The following is a 13,901-nucleotide window of genomic DNA, read 5'->3' as shown; positions in this document are numbered from 1 at the left end:
GGAAGTACAAAGAAACCTAGATTGAACCTATAAAATTCTACATATGGCTTTCCTTTTCCTAATTAGAGGAAAGAAAGATGAGAATGTCACCTTGATCCCCAGTCACTCTATACATATTTAGCGCTTTACACCCTTTCCGTTATCATGTTTTGTATAATCTAATTATCTAGCAGTCTAATTTTTATGCAAACCTTGGCAACTAGACTCTTCTAGAGAATTAGACTGACATAGAGCTACATGGGCTTTAAACTGGCTAACAGGCAATGTAATGGGTACCGATTCCTGACAGCATTCTTGAGTAGAAGAATCACTGAGGATCGACGCATTGTCATTTTCAGGTGGGATTACTTTAACTACAGTCATGTCTGAAACAGTAGAGGTGCCCCATCCTCAGAAACATTTGGCCTGTTGTTTTAGTTAGCAGTGTGTGCCGACACTATTTTAAACATCAGTAGCTGTGACAGCCATCTTGTTTGAATCTAAATCCCCGTCTCCCTTTCAAGCTCATCAAAATTGAACTCTGAACGAAGATTTCAGATTTTCCAGACGAATGTTGCACACATTCAAGTCATAATGATATGCAAGAATGTGATGACATTAAAACTTTGTAAAGCTGTTTGCACTCCCATTTTTTTTTTTACATAAGACACATGCAAGTAGTTAATAGTAGTTAGGAGAATAAAACGAGTCAAGCCAGGCAACAGCTCTGCTCACTTTCAAAGTCAAGGAAAAAGTTTGGCCCCTGATCAAGCTCTGTGCAAGTGAGAACTTTTAACAGATTCCCCATTTGGTTTCTGAAAGAGAAAAGCAAGAAGAGAGGTGTATTGTGTTGTGAACTGTAGATCCCAGAACGTTTTCCCAGGTCAGTACAACTCCATGTGTACTAGGAGGAAGAGAGGAGGCGTCTGTGTTTAGGTGCATTCGGCTGAGTCACAGATTTACACTGTGAGAGCTGATGGGAGGAAATTAAGTCAGTGGTTATGCTTTTCACCCTCCAAAAACATCCTTCACACTTACTTTCAAAGTCCAGGAAAAAATGAGGATAGTTTTCTATTTCCCTTGTTAGGACTTTTAGAAGATTACCCATTCCAGCAAACCTAATTGAAATATAACAACAACAAAAACAGAAATTAAATGGAAAATAAATAAATAAATAAGAAAAAGATTAATCTGGGTATCAAACAGTCAATAGCAATAGTGGTAACCCTCAGGGTATATGCAGCATTCCACTTAAGATTAAACTCAATCAGCATTGAAAATTGTGTCAAATGTACTGGTCTTTGATTGGGGAGCAATGAGGTTCTTTGAGACTTTCTGGGATAGATCTCATTTAAATCTAAACTCCATAGATGATTTCTGAAATAGTGTCAATGAAGAATTAGTTTTAAGCTTTTAACTTCCCATCAAAAGTGAAGAGCTGTATTGATACCCATTTAAATCAAGCACATTCAATACAATCACAGCCTTTAAATGCAAGGCATGCACATTACTGCAAAATCATTATGATTACAATCACTTTATATCGTATGTCAAAACAAAAACAACAATTTCATGAATTATATTAGGGTAGCAATATGAAATACTTTCTGCAAAAGTCTAAACAATCTTAAAATCTATATTACCAGGCTATTTCTATTCATTCAAACTGACACATACCAGTTAAAAAGATTAATACAGATTGAACTAGATTATTTAGCATTGCCGCTCACAAGCTCTGAGCATCTTTGCAGGAAAAAAGTAAGAAAACTATAGGTTTGATGTATGATAATTATGGGGAGAGGTAAACACATGTTTGAGATTTCTTAACATCACACAGACCAAAGAAAAAAATCCACTTAACTATAATCAGGGAACCAAGAAACTCATTATAAATGCGTAGCTTTAAAAACAAACCACCCGCTCCATAAATCAACTGAAGACCGCTTCACAAAATGATATCAATGATAATGTAGATGCTCAATACTCATTCTTTTGGGCTCCATCCAATTCTTCAGTGTGATTATACAGTAAGGAGTAGGTTAATGTACAGTTCAATTGGATTTCCAGTTATTGTGTTTTGCACAGTACTGGCCAGATTGAATTGTTTCTTTTATTCACTTTTTTTTTTTCTTAATCCCTTGTCCAATCGCAGTTTCACTTCTGTAAAAAGCTTACCACCTACATTTGCCCCACTTGATTTCATATCCCCTGTGTGCACTTGACCTTTTAATTCAGTTAGCATCACCTGCTCTCCATCAAACCACACTGAAGGATTCCGGTCTTATTCCACAGTTATCTATTGGCAATTCCTTTATTCCTGTAGAATGCATGGGGGAGGCCTGTCCATCGCAGAGGTCTTTAATATCTTTAAGTGAAGCCAGTACAGAAAGTATGACAATAACAAGCTCTGGATGAAGCTTAACATGACGTGCAATTTCAGAAATCACCCGCTTCTTTCATTTCTACGTAAACGTTTAGTCTCCAGAACATTTTTTTTTTATAAGAATGCACCTACAGTTCCAAATGAAAAACAATAGGAGGCCCTGGCATCCGCATTTATAAACAGTGAAGGGGATAATTTGTAACACACAGCCTAAACATATTAAGCCACAGATATCATACCGCTGAATGCCAACAAAACTCTACAGTTCAGACCTTTTAAATTGCAATTTCCCTTGAGTACTACGGTCAAACATATAATCTTTATCCAATGTCTGATTTGCCAGAAAAAAAATGTCATGCACAACATCTGCATCTCAACTAAAAGGGAAGCCCAGTTGTTCATTACGACTAAATTACATAGAAGCCAGGACTTCAGATTAAATACTCTCATAGGGAAATGTGGTGTTCCCAAACTTAAAGTCACATGCAGTGTATTTATATCAGACCTTATAATTTAATATAGTGTTAGTCTTAAATATATACTGGGGAAATTAATCATGATTGTATTTGCATAATAATAATACTTGACTGTAGAAAACAATTCTTATAATTGAATGTATTAAGCTAACGGCGGGCCTTAAATTAGTATTTGTCCTAATTTAATCACATGCTTATTTTATTGGTTTTGAAGAGACCGTTAAAATCCGTAAAATTATGCTTTTTCTGTTGTGAAGATCCTTTTAAAAAGCAAGTACACACATGTAAAATACATAAACATTTTTTTTCCCTCTTCATTTTGTGATTAAAAGTTGATGGTCTTCAAAAACAAAACTGCAGCACATGGCATGTTTTCTAACCGCACACATCGGTAGGCAAAGCAATTTTCTGACAGTTTTCACTGTAAGATAACTATCTCCCTTAACAACAACCAGAAGCCAGGCGTTCAATTAAGCATCTTGGTTCAATAAAAAGGACCTCCCAAAATGAAGCTTGTTTTCTTTTTTCCTTTTTGTTTTTTTTAGTACTAAATTTAGCTTCATTTACTAAAGAAGTCTAAGCTATGCCGTTTGTTTATGCATCACAGAATATTGTATGCCTTTTATAGAACAATTTCTGCATAATATTTTTCACCAGCTTTCCGTTTTAATGAGCATCAAACACACAATTGCAGAGGTAAACACACCTAGACCTAATTATCTACACCCACACACTAATTGTGGTATTTACAATGCACGCTGTAGGGCAGTTAAATTCTTAACAAGTGACGGGCATGAATTTTCCCCATTTCATTTACACCTGTACAGTCAGACATTAGCTCTTGAAGGTTTCTGTGCCACCCATTTGCCAAATCCTTTTTCGTTTCTGCTTCACCATTCAGAAGAGCCAGTGTCTCTTCCGCCTTTCTTACTGCCTGTGCTTACGCTTCACAATTTCAGTTTAAAATTAAAGAGCCTGTTCTAATATTCAGGAACCAGCATGACGCAGACAAACCTCAAGTCTGGCAAACTGATGCAGACCTCTTCAATAGCTTAATTTTAAACACATGGCAACTGCCTTCCTTCTAGTCTTTCATTAACAGGCACATTTAAACTGCGTCACTGAACTAAGACAGTGGGTACCAGTAGCGCTAAGAGTCTAATTTGAACCACACCAGTTCTTTCCACATTGCACATATTGCATTTACATGGTGATTAATCATACAAGGAGCATGCTGTGTTAAACATAGGCAATCGCTTTCATTATGCAAGACGAGCCGTGCCACAGAAGACGCATTGTGCAAAGAACACAGGTTATTGTCTGCCGGGACGACAGAGGCCAAATACCTACATGAAAGTGGACATTGTGCAGTTGTTTTGACAACCTTGCCATGCAACTCAGTGGATTTCCTGTGCTGTAGACATCCTTTTTGACATGGGCCTATTACTGCACACTAAGGCAACAAAGAATAGAAGGCTCAGATTTAAAATGTAAAATGCTAGACTGCCCTCTGCAGGTTTCCTCCTCAAATCACATGGAAGCAGCAACCACCAGTAATCATTTACATGGCACATCCTTACAACTATACTGTATACTGAACCTACTACAGATAGATACACAAAAAAGCACAGATGTGAGCAGTAGAGAACTCCTCAGCTCTAAAGAAAAAATCTGTATAAATTACACATTTTCAATGTCCTGAATATTCAGATATTACTCCAGGGAATAGGGGAGAAAATGTTAATCTAATCCCTGTACATTTATTCCAGATACAACAAGTAAAACATGTTCCGTTTATGCTTTAAATATGAATGTATGCATTTATTAACTGTGTGCACTGCTCTGAATATGTGGGCCAAAAATGTTTAAAAGGGTAATTTTTTTGTATTAGTTTTGTGATAAGAAGTGGAAGAAACTAATTAGACAATTAGAGGGTTTCTTGCAAACTCATTGCAGATGTGAGCAGTGGTGAATGATAGGCTTTCATTATTGCACTGAAACAATATGCTAGCTGTGAGCAGCCTCTTGTGGCCAGAGCAAACATTGGACACAAATCCATACTGTCAGAAATTTATTGTTTAAGTAAACGAGTGGCTTTTATTACCACAATTATATAACAGCTTGCACAATAGCTGCTGTGTGTGCAGCCTAGGGGCCCTTATACATCTATCAGCTGTACATTTCAAGCAAAAATAGTATCATAAGCTCATGAAGGTACAACATAGAACACTTTTATGTAAGACTTTATTACAACAGTACAAAACAGATTATTCAACCCTATATTTTACGGATATACCCCGCACCCTATATATGTATATATACATAGATACATACATATAAAGTCTATATATATATATATACACACACATAGATACACACACACACACAAAGTACTGTGCAAAAGTTTTAGGCAGGTGTGAAAAAATGCTGTAAAGTAAGAATGCTTTCAAAAATAGACATGTTAATAGATTATATTTATCAATTAACAAAATGCAAAGTGAGTGAACAGAAGAAAAATCTACATCAAATCCATATTTGGTGTGACCACGCTTTGCCTTCAAAACAGCATCAATTCTTCTAGGTTCACTTGCACAAAGTCAGGGATGTTGTAGGCAAGCAGGCGCTAATGATCATCAATTCAATATGTAGGTTGAAACACAATCATTAACTGAAACAGAAACAGCTGTGTAGGAGGAATAAAACTGGGTGAGGAACAGCCAAACTCAGCTAACAAGGTGAGGTTGCTGAAGACAGTTTACTGTCAAAAGTCATACACCGTGGCAAGACTGAGCACAGCAACAAGACACAAGGTAGTTATACTGCATCAGCAAGGTCTCTCCCAGGCAGACATTTCAAGGCACACAGGGGTTTCCAGATGTGCTGTCTAAGCTGTTTTGAAGAAGCACAAAGAAACGGGCAACGTTGAGGACCGTAGATGCAGTGGTTGGCCAAGGAAACTTACTGCAGCAGATGAAAGACATATCATGCTTACTTCCCTTCGCAATCGGAAGATGTCCAGCAGTGCCATCAGCTCCGAATTGGCAGAAAACAGTGGGACCCTGGTACATCCATCTACTGTCCGGAGAAGTCTGGTCAGAAGTGGCCTTCATGGAAGACTTGCAGCCAAAAAGCCTTACCTCCGACGTGGAAACAAGGCCAAGCGACTCAACTATGCATTAAAACACAGGAACTGGGGTGCAGAAAAATGGCAGCAGGTGCTCTGGACTGATGAGTCAAAATTTAAAATATTTGGCTTTAGCAGAAGGCAATTTGTTCCCGAAGGGCTAGAGAGCAGTACACGAATAAGTGTCTGCAGGCAACAGTGAAGCATGGTGGAGGTTCCTTGCAAGTTTGGGGCTGCATTTCTGCAAATGGAGTTGTGGATTTGTTCTGTAGCATGACAACGACCCCAAACATACAGCGACAGTCATTAAGAACTATCTTCAGTGTAAAGAAGAACAAGGAGTCCTCGAAGTGCTGGTATGGCCCCCACAGAGCCTTGATCTCAACATCATCAAGTCTGTCTGGGATTACATGAAGAGAGAGAAGGAACTGAGGCTGCCTAAATCCACAGAAGAGCTGTGGTTAGTTCTCCAAGATGTTTGGGCCGACCTACCTGCCGAGTTCCTTCAAAAACTGTGTGCAAGTTTACCTAGAAGAATTGATGCTGGCAAAGGCAAAGGGTGGCCACATAAAATATTGATTTGATGTAGATTTTTCTTCTGTTCACTCACTTTGCATTTAGTTCATTGATAAATATAATCTATTAACATCTATTTTAGAAAGCATTCTTACTTTACAGCATTTTTTCACACCTGCCTAAACCGTTTGCACAGTACAGTATATACAAACACACACAAATAAGTGCTAAGTATCAATTAACTAAATTTCTAATTGAATAAATGAATATACAGTGAGGGAAAAAAGTATTTGATCCCCTGCTGATTTTGTACGTTTGCCCACTGACAAAGAAATGATCAGTCTATAATTTTAATGGTAGGTGTATTTTAACAGTGAGAGACAGAATAACAACAGAAAAATCCAGAAAAACACATTTCAAAAAAGTTATAATTTCATTTGCATGTTAATGAGGGAAATAAGTATTTGACCCCTTCAACTTAGTACTTGGTGGCAAAACCCTTGTTGGCAATCACAGAGGTCAGACGTTTCTTGTAGTTGGCCACCAGGTTTGCACACATCTCAGGAGGGATTTTGTCCCACTCCTCTTTGCAGATCCTCTCCAAGTCCTTAAGGTTTCGAGGCTGATGTTTGGCAACTCGAACCTTCAGCTCCCTCCACAGATTTTCTATGGGATTAAGGTCTGGAGACTGGCTAGGCCACTCCAGGACCTTAATGTGCTTCTTCTTGAGCCACTCCTTTGTTGCCTTGGCTGTGTGTTTTGGGTCATTGTCATGCTGGAATACCCATCCACGACCCATTTTCAATGCCCTGGCTGAGGGAAGGAGGTTCTCACCCAAGATTTGACGGTACATGGCCCTGTCCATCGTCCCTTTGATGCGGTGCAGTTGTCCTGTCCCCTTAGCAGAAAAACACCCCCAAAGCATAATGTTTCCACCTCCATGTTTGACGGTGGGGATGGTGTTCTTGGGGTCATTCCTCCTCCTTCAAACACGGCAAGTTGAGTTGATGCCAAAGAGCTCGATTTTGGTCTCATCTGACCACAACACTTTCACCCAGTTCTCCTCGGAATCATTCAGATGTTCATTGGCAAACTTCAGACGGGCCTGTACATGTGCTTTCTTGAGCAGGGGGACCTTGCGAGCGCTGCAGGATTTCAGTCCTTCACGGTGTAGTGTGTTACCAATTGTTTTCTTGGTGACTATGGTCCCAGCTGCCTTGAGATCATTAACAAGATCCTCCCGTGTAGTTCTGGGCTGATTCCTCACCGTTCTCATGATCATTGAAACTCCACGAGGTGAGATCTTGCATGGAGCCCCAGACCGAGGGAGACTGACAGTTATTTTGTGTTTCTTCCATTTGCGAATAATCGCACCAACTGTTGTCACCTTCTCACCAAGCTGCTTGGCGATGGTCTTGTAGCTCATTCCAGCCTTGTGTAGGTCTACAATCTTGTCCCTGACATCCTTGGACAGCTCTTTGGTCTTGGCCATGGTGGAGAGTTTGGAATCTGATTGATTGATTGCTTCTGTGGACAGGTGTCTTTTATACAGGTAACGAGCTGAGATTAGGAGCACTCCCTTTAAGAGAGTGCTCCTAATCTCAGCTCGTTACCTGTATAAAAGACACCTGGGAGCCAGAAATCTTGCTGATTGATAGGGGATCAAATACTTATTTCCCTCATTAACATGCAAATCAATGTATAACTTTTTTGAAATGCGTTTTTCTGGATTTTTCTGTTGTTATTCTGTCTCTCACTTTTAAAATACACCTACCATTAAAATTATAGACTGATCATTTCTTTGTCAGTGGGCAAACGTACAAAATCAGCAGGGGATCAAATACTTTTTTCCCTCACTGTAAGTAGAGCCAAAATCTAAACTGAATTTGTGACATCTGAAAGATTAGAAAACAACATTTTCCAAACAGCAGAGCACACTGGGACAGTGGAACGGCACGGTTGGTGGCATTTCTTGCCATTCTTCCAAGTGGCGATGTAATACATCAACAGTGTGCTTCCAGTCGACTGGCAGCTTTACAGACCCACAGCCGTCAGACCTGGCATCCAGGACAGACCGTCCACTCTGATTTTAAGGACACACACAGACACACATTGAGTATTCAAAGCATCTTAAAGCCGTGCTTGCAAAGCTCCCCTGGTTTCCCAGTGCAAGGACGTTTACTCCTTTTTCTTTCAGTTTTCACAGCATTGGGCTTCAGCGTCTTCCATGCTGAGCTTTAGTGCTCTTATTTTGTTGGTTTTAATTAAAGACGACATGCACAGAGACGGCCATACTGTACACGGGGCCTTTGGGCTGTCTATGGGCTCCACAGCGTGTCATTGTCCTGCTCGCAATGGTGACAGTGGGACAGCCAGAGATCTGTGAAAGTCAGCAGCACTGGCTAAAGAGCCTCTTTTAACTATTCTATTCTGGATTACATTTAACACCAGATAAAGGAAAACATGTTGAGAACACACTCTCCAACTACTCACACAAGAGAACATGATAAAAGCATAACAATCTGTTCATGTAAAAAAAAAAAAAACTAAAACAAAATCTCCAAACCACAAACTGAAATGCCAAAGCAGCTCAACAAACAGACACATATTTAAAACTAGATCTGACACACAGGTACAAAATAAATAACTACATGAATTGTAATGTAATTTCTAATAGGAAGTCTTTAGTACACAACAGGCAAGAAGAGCACAGGTACCGGTACAGGTTAATGACCGCTGTACCGGTAAACAGGATGTAATAGCTTGAACACAACAGGAAAATGAATCATAGAAGGGAAGTCATATACACTTCCTTCAGCACACAACTAACACATCCCTCCCAATCTACTGTATCATTAAAGAGCGGCTTCCTTCTAGTTAGGGTGCTAAAAATATGGTTAGCAACAACACTGACTTTAAATGTTAGTCTATTGCTTCTTTAAATTAATATTTCCCCTCAGCCCTTCAAGATTGCTTATTTTTTGTCATGTCATTACAATGAAAATATATTTGTTAGACTGAAAAATTGACATCTTCGTTGAAAATAAAGTTATGAATTCAGCTGTTAATGTGAAATTAAATAACTAAAATAAGGATATTTATCTATTTTTTTTGAAAATTTTAGGGGGGATATTTTTAATATAGTATGAGGTAATATTGCATGTAAAATTACAGTTCTTCTGTGAAAGTAATTAATTATGGGCTTGTATTTAAACTGGTTCACAGCAATCTCACTTATTTGAACTAGACAGACTTGTGCATCCATTTCACAGTTTATCACGGAGAGGTGAGGAATTTGGCAGGGGATACAAAATCCAGATCTCTTCTATAATAAAGTATGGAATGCAGCAAAGTTTGAATGCTGGACTGATGAAAGAACTGAAGGCTTGAGGATTAAAGTAAATTGTCTATTGAAAAGTCTTCCACATTCAAATTTAAAAGCAGCTTTAGCTTTATTGTAGCACACGGATTTAACCATCTGCAATTGCTTAATTATCCACAAGGGGACGCCACAGCCTTACAAAACAAAAACTCTGGAATGCATGAATTGAATTGAATTGAATTGAATTGAATGTGAAAACCTCCCGATTTGACCATCACTATGAAAAAGGTTCCTGTAGAGTATAAAATATTTGAATTTTATAAACAGCTTTTTAAAACATTCTAGATCACCATTCCAATTGGAGGCATGTAACATTCTGTTCCTTTCATTAGTATATGTTTTAGGAGACACCCTTACCCAGGGTGACTTACAATTGTCCACACATCACATTTATTTCATCCAATTACCCATTTATAAAGCTGGGTTTTTACTGGAGCAATCTAGGTACAGTCCCTTGCTCAAGGGTACAACAGCAGTGTCCCCCACCAGGGACTGAACCCACAACCCTCCACAAGGAGTCCAGAGCCCTAAACACTACTCCACATTGCTGCCTTGCATAAGAGAAAACGTCCATAATCTGTAAATAATGATGGTCTATCTACACATTTCTGAATTTACAGCAGAAACCAAAAGGCAAATGGAATAACATTACAAAGTCACAATTAAACAACGTAGTGGATGTTGTCTACCCTCACATTAGAATATACTATTAGCAAAGAAAGCAAATGATTTCATGATGAAACACCCTTTAGCATTTTTATATTATTCAATCTCTTCATTTACACAGAAGTGGCAAGCAGGCAGCTCTAGCACCTCGTGTCACAGAGGATGTGAAAACAATAGCATTTTCTTCAGTGCGGTTACTAGAACAAGATGGATACTGCAGATGCATAACCGTTTCCTGTCTCTGAAGTGCTGATTGTAATACACTGATATTTAGACACTGTAAAGAGAAACAGTTGTAGGGAGATACTTATCTTTTGAATATGACGTTCAATTAGTTGATAAGAAATAAATTGTTAAGGTTTCTTTGAAGGTCTATTGGTATTCTCCACCAATAAATTAATACATAAATCAGATCAAGGATATGAACTTTCCTTCCAAATGAACAAAGTGGAGTGAGACTGGGAGAAATTACAAAACTCAATATCCACTTTGTGAAATTCTGCGGCATTCTGGGTAGAGTAACTGACATACAGTAACTCTGCAATGATCCCAGACCAGTTACTCCACACTGGATGATTACAGTAGAATAGAAATACAAACCATTTTAATTCCGCAGAAGTAAGGATTCTGATGGCCAATCTAACACTAATTGATTTAGCAGTAGACCAAGCTGGTCAGGTCTGCAGGTCATACCGAATCCTACCAGAGACACTTGGCTGCTCGCTCGGCAAGAACGCGTGAAGAATTCACACACGGTTCCATATTTAGAGCAACGCTCCTGTGGTGAAGTGAAAGTGAGAAAGGTTGCACAATAAAGCAGTCTTTCATCTTTAAAAGCATTGCTGCTTCCCATTTGTGGCAGTTGAATTTTCTTGTTGCTAACAATGCGGGAAATATCGGTAACGAAAAAGCAAAACTAAACAATACCGCTGTCCCCCTGGCCCTTTATTCATTTTACATGCAGTTCCTGCTTGATGAAAAATGACCACAATGATAGGGTCAGCTGGGCACACAATCATCTTGTTTGTGGACTGCCACCATTCAAAAGGTCGTTTTAGTACACTGTAGCCATTTGTAAAACTGTATTAAAACAAAATTGTATCCTTAAATCAATTTCCATTATCAAGTGACAAACCTTTTTTTTGTACTGGTTTGTTCACTGCGTTTGCCGATTATGTTGCATAAGTCTCAACAATTGCTAGAAATTAGGAAGATTAGTGTGCAAGACACCTGCGGTTAATTACCTCAACCCAGTTTAACAGGTCTTTTCTTTTTACAAAGGAGGAAGCACAGGTAGCTGCTTACTCTTATATTAAAGCAATTACAAGAGATCAAGAGTGTATCTGGCAAAGTCATGTGCTTGTTTTGGGTCTTAAACAGAATTAATGAGAAGCAGAACGGTACGGCTGCAAGTTTTCATTTTATTGTGTATTCATATTGCTCCCATAAAAATACATATACTGCATTTGACTAGCATTGACTTGTTCAAATCAACATACAGTGAAGTGATACTTGAAGAACTTTACCTTTATCACTTACTGGAGAAGGACTTGTGTCAAGGTCTTGGTTGTGTTTTATATCATGAGCTTGTTATTTCTTTCTGTGAAGGAAAAACAACATACAGGCTGTTAGAGTAAACCAGAATTGTACATGTAGCAATGACAAAAATACATTCTTATAAAGCTAATAAAAAAGTATAAGTTCCAGTCATCTCAATTGACCTGAAGTAACAATTTACCACACCAAAATACCAACTGCCTTTCATACAAATTACACACTCCAGCTCATTTTTGTCTAATAACCTCTGCCATCTCACCATAGGATTAACATTCAATAAAAACTAAAATACTTCATAAGCAGTATGATGCAACAGGAAAAAAAAAAAAAAAGCATTCTGTTGTTTATCCTAAACCATAACACAAATGTTAGTGGATATAAATGTGCAGACAGTAACGCCAAACGCATTCCCAGTGCTTCAAGATGAGTCTACCAGGGGGCACTATTTTATTCACAATCACATCTATACCCCCAAAAAATAAAAATAAAAGTGTTGCGTGACCTTGCAGGGAAAAGTGTGTTGACAGGAATCTCTTCAGACAAACCAAATGCTCTGGAAGCTTATACAGAGAGGCAAAAAATGTCAGTGGATCATATACCATAAGCAATGCCCCCAAGTGTCAATCTGTGAACTCCTGGAATGTATGCAGTGTGACTGTGTGTGTAAACTCAGGTCACAGGCTGTTTGAGCAACAGTTTGGAAGTTGCTTAGTGCAACCAATTAAAATCAAGAAACTTTACCATCACCAGGTATAGTAAAACACAAATTACTGTGCACTATAGACACAAACATTACACACGTCAGTGACTGTAAAGCATATTGAATTCTTAAGGTCAAAGTAACTATAAGGGGAAAAAAAAGGAAATGGATGCAATATATTTTAATGAGGATTCTTTGATGGTCTATAAATTTAATTGCATTGCCTGTAAATCCCCCAGTTCTTGTTTTTAAACAGTCATCATCAGAACCATGACCAGGCACTTTGCTGCAGAACCCTAAAAACTGTATTGTGGACCTTATACATAGAAACTGCATCTACTGAAACAGAGTAGCCACACATAAGTAATGAACATTTCAACAAGCAGAACATGAGGCTGCTGGTCAAATACAGTGTTTGATTAGCATGACAAGGCACTGAAAACCTCAGCTCCCCAATTAATCAATTGTTTAATTAGCTGCACTGTCAGTGCCCGTTTCATGGTACCCGAGATTCAAAACTACTGGTGGAATTACAATGAAGGTCTTCGGGTGTGCAAGCCACTAAATTGCATGTTAAAACGTTAGGGGCCTTACGCTTTAATTGTGGTTAAAACCGCCACTACATTTAGCACCAGTAACCCGCAGTGGTGTTCAGACCGACAAAGCACAAATAATTAAAGAAATTACTTCTTATTGCTGATGGAAGAGTTTGCAATTCCCTGGCATAATCAAAGTTTGGTGTACCCTGCAACACTAGCCTGAAGGTTCGGTCTCTGGAATACAGTACATGGTCCCAAAATTCATTCTCATGGAAGGAAGGCAATAAAGGCATCTAATGTTGCCAGAATTACATTATTCATCAACCTCCCAGGAAGAATAATATACTCATGTCTGCCTACAGGGTAACAGCAAAATTCCCAATAAGGCCACAGTAGAAGAAAATCAAAATATCTGCATTTCTCACCTGTCCTATGTTCTTTCTTCTTAGAGTATTTCTTCATACTTTTACCCCTACATAAAACAGGTTATATTTCAGTTCTAATTACCCAGGTATACTGTAGTAGTTATACATGCAAAACAGAATTGTAGTACTCGCTACATTACCTGTGATGTCCTTT

At 38.5% G+C, this 13,901-nt stretch overlaps 1 protein-coding gene across 8 annotated transcripts in view; it reads right to left on the bottom strand.

Moving 5' to 3' along the window:
• fam49a (family with sequence similarity 49 member A) overlaps nucleotides 1-13,901 on the bottom strand; it is a 45,856-nt gene that overhangs the window by 14,766 nt on the left and 17,189 nt on the right. For 2 of the 8 annotated variants that reach the window (XR_010816875.1, XM_066705593.1), the window contains exons 1-2: nucleotides 1,018-1,097; nucleotides 715-794 (exon numbers count right to left, since the gene is read on the bottom strand). Coding sequence is in view for 7 of the 8 variants with exons in the window: in XM_066705593.1 (XP_066561690.1) it covers nucleotides 715-787 (73 nt within the window). In the remaining variant the exon portion in view is untranslated. Of the gene's footprint in view, nucleotides 1-714; nucleotides 795-1,017; nucleotides 1,098-12,052; nucleotides 12,127-13,901 lie in introns of those variants that run through there. The other 6 variants (XM_066705624.1, XM_066705635.1, XM_066705640.1 and 3 more) reach the window with 4 other exon arrangements.

Source organism: Amia ocellicauda, chromosome 1 (assembly GCF_036373705.1).
Source record: "Amia ocellicauda isolate fAmiCal2 chromosome 1, fAmiCal2.hap1, whole genome shotgun sequence".
Lineage (NCBI taxonomy): Eukaryota > Metazoa > Chordata > Actinopteri > Amiiformes > Amiidae > Amia > Amia ocellicauda.
The sequence above is the reverse complement of the archived record's forward strand: the minus strand, read 5'-3'. Positions and strand labels throughout refer to the sequence as shown.